Below are 8,763 nucleotides of genomic sequence, written 5' to 3' on the forward strand. Positions count from 1 at the left end.
TTAAAGTACTCCTAGAAACGCCAGTGTAATCAGTCAACATATTTATAATACAAAAATTGTATTGTGAAAAAAAGAACACATTATGGCTTAGGGTTTTTAGAGGTTTGTAAAATCAAATGGCTGGATAACTATAATTAATTTAAGTACAGAAACATAAACAGCTGAAACACCCATACAGGGGTCATCAAATTCAACTAGTTCTAACTCTATTTAGACTGATGTGTGTCTTGCATGACTCACTACAAATGTCCAACAGCCAATAAAGCCTTCAAATAAAAAACAAAACGGAAACGCAAAAGTGCATTGGGGTCTGTGGAGCTGCATCATAAAAAATGTAAAAATCCAAAATCACAGTGAATGGTCCTTGGACAAAGGCAAAAGGTCCTCTGCACTCATTATCAATATATTAAGTACAATACAACGTTTTCTGCATTAATGTACCTAAAAATATATTTAATAATGGCAATATACTTAAGCTGGCCAACTACATCAAATATCATTATCCCTGGTGTTGCTAGTCCTACACTCACTTTCATCTGATTCATTAACAATTCTATTGCTTCCTTTTATCTCCCTGACTGTAGCTGGGAAGGGTGGGAGCTACAGCATAGAGCAGACCACTGCTCCTAAATAAATTACAGTAAAAAAGGGAAATTTTGCTCACCATTAAAATTTAGGGATGTACCGAATACACTATTTTAGATTTAGCCGAATCCTTTGTGAAAGATTCGGCCGAATACTGAACCGAATCCGAACTCTAATTTGCATATGCAAATCGGTGACAGGGATGGGGAAAGCTTTGTGCGCGGCAAAAACAATTTTACTTCCTTGTTTTGTGACGAAAAGTCACATGAATTTAAGGATTTGGATTCGTTTCGGCCAAGCACAAGGACTCGCCTGAATCCTACTAAAAATGGCCGAATCCTGGATTCAGTGCATCCCTACTAAAATTTTTTAATTTTGAGCACAACTTTCCTTTGCTTTCTCAGTAGGATAATCCCCTGCCCTTACCAACTCCATGCAGGAAGTAGTGGGAAGATAAAAATGTTTTAAAATTGCTGTTGTGTTTATCTATTTGGTGTATCTCCCTTGTTGAGTCAACAAGGGTAGTAAAAAAACTAGCACAAGAAGCTTCATTAAAGTGGACCTGTCACCCAGACACAAAAATATGTTTAATAAAAGTCCTTTTCAAATTAAACATAAAATCCAATTTCTATTTTTTATTAAAGGGCATGTAAAGGCAAAAAAATAAAGTCCCATTGTTACTTTCTTTAATGAAAAAGAAACCTATCTCCAATATAGTTTAATTAAAAAATGTGTAACGTTTTTATAAGAAACCTGACAGTATGCAGTGAAATTCTCCCTTCATTTACTGCTGTGGATAGGAATTGTCAGATGATCCCTAAGTGCTGAGCAGGGAAACAATCATACTTATGAACAGCAGGAGGAGCCCCGCCTTACTTCCCAGCCATGCAGAACTCAAGCAGTTTTGTTTATGATAATCCCTAAGCAGCCCAGACCACACTGAGCATGTGCACAGTCTTAGTCTTGCAAAGATGTTTAACAAAGTTGCAAGATGGTGACTCCCTGTAGCCAACTTAGAAAGCATAAATTATTTGTTTGATTAGGCTTGTGGTTCAGTAAGTTCATGTTTATATTTAGTATACAAAATACAGCATTTCTAGCCTTATTCTATTTTAGACTTTAAAGCATTCATAGCTGTTGTAAGCTCATTTAAAAATCTCAGCTGTCAATCAAATATTGCCTGTCCCTCCTCTATGCCTTAGGCATAGAGGCGGGGCAGTCAATTACTTTCACTTTCCATTCAGTATTTCCTAGATGTCACTGCTTTCCACACATTCCCCCAGTCTCTTAACCATTTAATTGTGTAGCCAGGGCATGGGGATGGACAACAGGTCCCCCATTCTGGTGCACAAACAAGATTCTGAGTTGATACAAGGTTTCCCTTAATGACAGTGTCCACAAAATGGCTCCTGCCTGTTTGCTATAATTATGAGTTCCCAGACTGATAGAAACAAGATTCAAATAATTTATACGGTGTAATTAAAGTTCATTTTGCTTGACTAATGTGATAAAATATGATTTTGAATAATTTTTTTGGGTGACGGGTCCCTTTTAACTTGGCGTCTGCTTTAATAAACAATCACTATAGAGGGTTTCTTTCCAGTGCTTTTAAAGCACAATGGAAGAGTGGCTTCCACCATGTTATATTTTTTCCATCAAGTTTTGGATCTAATGACTGTATAGTAAATAGGCACAACTCATAATACTATTACCATTCAAAATGGTGATGGCATTCCGTTTTTGCTGGTAGATCAGCCTTTTAGCTGATTGATAAATGAGCCTCTTTGTTCAAGGAAATAGAACTACTGCTAAGTGTAAGCAGTGCTGGTTCTTGACAACTTTTTGCTTGTGTAGTGATGGAATGCATTTGTTTTGGATATAAACTAGGCAAGAATCACTGTAGAACAGCATTTGCTGAACTGCTTTGTCAGCACTTAATAAAGACAATTTGCATTATCCAACAAAAAACTGTCTTAAAGGGGAAGGAAACCTCGTCGGCGCTAACCCCCCTCCCCCCTCCCGTGTATTGCCCCCCCTCCCTCCTCCCCCCTGGCCTACCCCTCCCGCTGGGCAAATGCCCCTAACTTGTTACTTACCCTTCTGCGCAGGTCCAGTCCAGGGAGTTCACAGGCGACATCTTCCACGCGATCTTCTTCCTCCTTTGACCGGTGTTTTGGCGCATGCGCAGTAGGAGCATTTCGCCGGTACGGATCTACTGCGCATGCGCCAAAAGTCACGCACATGCGCAGTAGATCGTACCGGCGAAACGATCCTACTGCGCATGCGCCGGTCAAAGGAGGAAGATGATCGCGTGGAAGAAGATGTCGCCTGTGAACTCCCTGGACTGGACCTGCGCAGAAGGGTAAGTAACAAGTTAGGGGCATTTGCCCAGCGGGAGGGGTAGGCCAGGGGGGAGGAGGGAGGGGGGGCAATACACGGGAGGGGGGGAGGGGGTTAGCGCCGACGAGGTTTCCTTCCCCTTTAAGGTATTGAAAATATTACGAATTATTGGACTTTCTAGACAGTGTAGAATCATTTTTCACAAGGGTGCAGGACAGACTGTAAAAATAATAATAATGCTGTCATTTTTATTTCTAGGGTATTGAACGCATTGACCTTCCTGGTTTAAAAAGCCTTCGAACAGCCCGTACCCTCCAAGAAAGAATGGTCCTCACCATAGAACCAGGAATTTATTTCATCGACCACGTTCTAGACCAAGCTTTGGCCAACCCTGCTCAGTCCTGCTTCATTAACAATGCTGTTCTTCAGCGCTTTCGTGGATTTGGTGGGGTCAGTGAATATTATGAATATATTATGCTGCACATAAAAAAAAGTGACATTTTCAAATACACCGTGTTGAAGGCCGCCTACAGTTTAATTTTTGCATGGTTAGTGTTGTCTGGAGCCTTATGAAACTAATTAAAGACCAAGACAACCTACATAGATTTATAAAAGCAGAAATAAAACGTACAAAAAAAGTGCAGTAGAAATACTGTGTTATGTTTTGGGGTTCTGTAGCAACCTAAGGCAACCACAGTCTTAGAATGGTGCACATTCTATTCCAAATCAAAACATGAAGAAAAATTTATCAAATGTGTGTTATTCCTTTACAGAAAGTGAAGAAAATGGAATATTAGACTGTTCCATAAAATAGCAGTGTCTGTATTCTTCTTTACAAACTCATTTACTGTATAAACTGAACAATGTTTCATGATTTTGCTTTCCTACAGAGGGACATTTCCTATTAATGTCCCTCTGTATAACTTGTCTAAGCTAATGAAATTTAAAATTCTGGCACACACTCCACACAGTATACTGTATCACTACATAAAATATATCCCACTTTAGTTTATCTTACATTGGGATACTGGTTATTTCTGCCATTGTAAAAATCATTGCATGTATGCTTGCTCCTTAAAGGAACAGTAATGCTAAAAAAATGTAATTGTTTTAAAAGAATTACAATATAATATACTTTTGCCCTGCACTGATAAAACTGGTGTGTTAGGTTCAGAAACACTATTATAGTTTAAATGAATAGGTTGCTATATAACCATGGAGGCAGCCATTCAAGCACAGGATACATAATAGATCACAGACAAGTTCTGAAGAATCCCATTGTATGTTACAGAGCTTATCTGTTATCTGCTGTGTATCCTGTGCTGTTTCTCCTTTTTCAGCTTTGAATGGCTGCCCCCATGACTACACCACAGATCGTTTCTATCAACTACAGTAGAGTTTCTGCTGCAAACACACCAGTTGTACAAATACAGCGCAGTCAGTACATTATATTTTTATTACTATAATACACTTTCATTTTTTGGTGTTACTGTTCCTTTAAGCTAGCCAGCTGTAACTTACAGTGTGTATAAATATACTGCCTGCATTTATACCGCAAACACTTGGCAGAACATATTTAGTTTCAGAAAGTGTATATTTTAGCTAACAGTTAGCATTGCTATACAAATTCATGCTGGTTAATTAATACCTGGGGGTAGGCGCACAGTACATTAAACAAGATATCACAGGTTTCTGCAGTAAAGGAATGTTATCAAAGTAAAATTTTGGCTCTGAAAATCAGCTTAGAATTTGCATGAAAATTTATGTGCTTAATAATGCAGAAAATGTTTTCCTACCTTATATCCCCTTAAGGCACAGGACTCGTAGTAACTTACTCCTGTACCAAGAACAAGGGGATTAACTAAAAAATCAACTATTCTATTGAATCCCATTTTTGTTTCTTTGACTATTTCAAATTAGTGTGCTTTTTTAATTCACTGTATTATTTATAGCCCTTAAGTTAAAAGAGGAGGTGTGGGGGGGACTATTGAAAGATCAAATGGGTAGTACCAAGTTATTTGTGCTGTTGTCTGAGCCTTCAGCAATTTTCTCAGTCCTCTTATAAGGGTAAGGTCACAATGAGCGTTTCGGGGAGATTTAGTCGCCTGGCGACTAATCGCTTCATCTTTGCGGCGACCAATCTCCCCGAACGCCTTCCCTCGCGCTGCGCTGGCTAAAATGAAAAATCGCTGGCACTAATCACACGCATCAATACGTTTTCCGAAGTTGCTTCACGAGGAAACTTCGGGCGTCTTCGGGAAAACGAATTGCTGCGTGTGATTAGCGCCGTTGATTTTTCATTTTAGCCAGCGCAGAGTGAGGGAAGGCGTTCGGGGAGATTGGTCGCCGTAAAGACGAGGCAATTAGGCGCCAGGCGACTAAATCTCCCCGAAACGCTCAGTGTGACCTAAGGAATAGAAATCTAAAGTTTTCTATTCATCAGAATTCATTGTTTTATGAGTTCTACTGTTGCTTGCTTCCAGGTAAACAGACTATTCCCACAAGATTGTGGATTTTGGTCACCTAAGTTTAAAAGAACAAGGGCTACAGGACACAGCAGGCTAACATAATGCGAAGAGCAATATATTGGGGAGAGAGAAATCCATAAAAAACATAAGCATACTCTTTACCCTGCATTTACACATGCAGAATTGTGAAACAGGCAGATCTGATGGCCTGATTTTGCTATTAAAGTGGACCTGTCATCCAGACATAAAAAGCTGTATAATAAAAGTCCTTTTCAAATTAAACATGGAATCCAATTTCTATTTTTTATTAAAGTGTTCATAGCTGTTGTAAACTCATTTTAAAATCTCAGCTTTCAATCAAATATTGCCTGCCCCTCCTCTATGCACATAATTTATATAGTGTAATTAAAGTTAATTTTGCTTGACTAATGTGATAAAATAGGGTTTTGAATAATTTTTTTGGGTGACGGGTCCCCTTTAAAGTAAACCAGACTGGCCAATACAGGCCCATATCCATCCATCGAGAAATCAGCATAAAGTATGCATATCAATTTTGATTAAAAAATATTGGCCAGATTGTCTGACCTGGCCATGTATATTTAGCTTTTTTTTAAAGCTAAGATAACATTTATTTGATCATTTGAGGAAAAAATGAGACTTTTAGAGTTATGGCTAACCTGTACCTCTACCCTTTAGGTGCGCATTGAAGATGATATTGCAGTGACAGCCAATGGAATGGAGCTGCTCACATGTGTCCCACGTACAGTGGAGGAAATTGAATCCTTCATGGCGGAAGCTAAGGGCAGTAACAAAGCCTTTGAGAAGGTGGTGCTCAGCCAGCAACTGTGATATCATACTGGTGAAATCAGTGTGCCTTCCATTGATTCCTAATCATCTGCAATATTTTTCTATTTAGCAAATTTAAATGAAGCCCATTGATTACAATATTGCTGTAATGCACTTTGGGTTCAAAGCAAGTGAACCATCAGCAGAAGAGAAGCACAGCCATTCCTAAAGTAGATGCAACATGTTGGCTTAACAATCTATATTCTTGTTGGTAATAAAATATGCTTAGCAGTTTTCTAAAATAATGAAATCTCATATCAAATAAATGCATTTTAGTAATGAGAACTCGTAATTTTTTCCATGTGGAATCGGTTACATCTTCCTACATGAGACCAGTAAATACGTGAAAACGCCATATGAAAGCACACTGTTGTTTGTGTTGTTCAAGCTGTCACTTATGCTTGGAAAGTCCTTCTTCCAGAGGACATTAGTTATTACAGGTATGGGATTTGTTATCCAGAATGCTCAGGACCTGGGGTTGTCCTGATAAGGCATCCTACTGTAATTTGGATCTTCATACCTTAAGTCTACTAGAAAATCATGTAAACATTAAATATATCCAATAGGCTGGCTATGCTTCCAAAAATGATTACTTATATCTTAGTTTGGATCAAGTACAAGGTACTGTTTTATTATTACAGAGAAAATCAATTTTAAAAATCTGGATTATATGATTATAATGGAGTCTATGGGAGACAGCCTATTTGTAATTCAGAGTTTTCTGGAAAACAGGTTTCCGGATAACGGATTCCCATACCTGTATATGTTTATAGCTGCTCAGGAAGACAGAGTCTAAAGCTCTTCCTAGTCATTCCTCTATCTCTTTTTTGGGATTCATAGTATTAAAGGAATTGTTCAGTATAAAAATAAAAACTTGGTAGTTAGGCTGTGCAAAATAAAAAATGTTTCTAATATAGTTAGTTAGGCAAAATTGTAATGTATAAAGACTGGAGTTACTGGATGATTACCAGACAGTAACCAATCAGTGATTTGAGGCGGGGCCATATGAGTCATACCCATTTGCTCTTGAATCTGAGCTGACAAGTCACTGACTAACTTAGAGTTATAGAGCTGAAAAGTAGGAAGTAGTGTTCTGGCTCCAGCCTTTATACATTACATTATTGGCTAACTACCGTATATGCTCGAGTATGTGCTGAAAAACTCTACCTTGGCTTATACTCGAGTCAGTACGCAAAATGCTGCAAAACCGAAAGGCTGTGCTTCAGGAGCTCCTGCATGCTCTCTCTCACCTGTATCCTGGTGGAAATCCGCCTCTCTGACTGCTTCAGTGCGTCATCAGGAAGCGCTTCCCGACTTGTGTGTGTGATGACGGAGGTGTCTGTGTTTATGAGCGGGGAGAGGAGTCAGTTCCGGGGATGGATGGGACACGTTAAGCGACGAGGAATCCCTTAGCACTTCCCTGGGATAACTTCTCCACCTGGCTGCATGCTGTGTTTGTGGTGGGATTTGATCTGGAGCTGGGACAGACCGTGGAGGTGAGTGTGTGCGGAGTAGAACTTGCTGCAACTTTCCAGTCACATCTGGTCTGGCCACAACTATGTTCAACCTCAGTCTCTCCAGCCCTCCTTCAGCTTCAGCCCCCACTGTGCTCAGTTCACTGGCTTGTAGTTCACTGACACATGTAAAAAGTCGGGTTCAGGCAGGGGCGATCCTGGTAATATTGCCGCCTGAGGCGACCTTCCTTTTGCTGCTCCCACCCCTCTCCACAGCACTCACCTCTTCAGTGCCCGAGGGGTTCGGTCCACGTTGCACCGGAGGGGTCGGGGTGGTGCACGTCGCTAGTGCAGAGAACGCTATTGCGCTGTCTACACTAGAAGAGCCGAATTTCCGGGTTGAAAAGCAGAAATTTGGCTCTTAGTTACCAGGAGAGCCATTTTTGCTGCCCCAGGCAAACGGGAGCGCTGCCGCCTGAGGCTAGTGCCTCAACTCGCCTTATTGGTGGAGCGCCCCTGGGTTCAGGAGCGTGTGTTCTGCTGAGGATGTCCTAAAATGCATTTCTCACCCTAGGCTTATACTCGAGTCTTTGTAGGTAAAATTAGGTACCTCGGCTTATACTCGAGTATATATGGTAACTATATTAGAAACATTTTTTATTTTGCACAGCCTATCTATTTACCCAGATTTTATTTTTACACTATACTGTTCCTTTAATATGATTTTATTTTTTAAGATTTCTTCAAAACACAGAGCATTGGGATCTGGGAATGTACACTGACCTTGACAGACAGGCTTAAAAAGTATTCTTTTACATCCTATATTGGTTGATGCTACCAGGTCTATTCATGGTCAGTTTCAGAAATCTGGTAACCTTATCAGTATATAATATGGCATACAGTACTGTAATCTCAAAATGAAAATATATCTGTAATTAGTGGATAATACAGAACTGTAGCATTGCATTACAGAAATTTTGGTGGCATTCAGACAAGTAAGATTTAGCAATGTGGGGTATAGTCAAAATTGCTTTTGAAATCAGTAGGGATACTTCAGCTACACTCTTGGA

The 8,763-nt window shown here is 39.7% G+C and overlaps 1 protein-coding gene across 1 annotated transcript in view; it reads left to right on the forward strand.

Moving 5' to 3' along the window:
• Positions 1-6,515, forward strand: part of pepd.S (peptidase D S homeolog) — a 119,907-nt gene extending 113,392 nt beyond the window's left edge. The window contains 2 exon segments of the mRNA NM_001086356.1: positions 3,184-3,375; positions 6,090-6,515. Of these exon segments, the coding sequence (NP_001079825.1) occupies positions 3,184-3,375; positions 6,090-6,242 (345 nt within the window). The 3' untranslated portion in view covers positions 6,243-6,515.
• The last annotated feature ends 2,248 nt before the right edge of the window (positions 6,516-8,763 follow it).

This window comes from Xenopus laevis, chromosome 4S (assembly GCF_017654675.1).
Source record: "Xenopus laevis strain J_2021 chromosome 4S, Xenopus_laevis_v10.1, whole genome shotgun sequence".
Classification (NCBI taxonomy): domain Eukaryota; kingdom Metazoa; phylum Chordata; class Amphibia; order Anura; family Pipidae; genus Xenopus; species Xenopus laevis.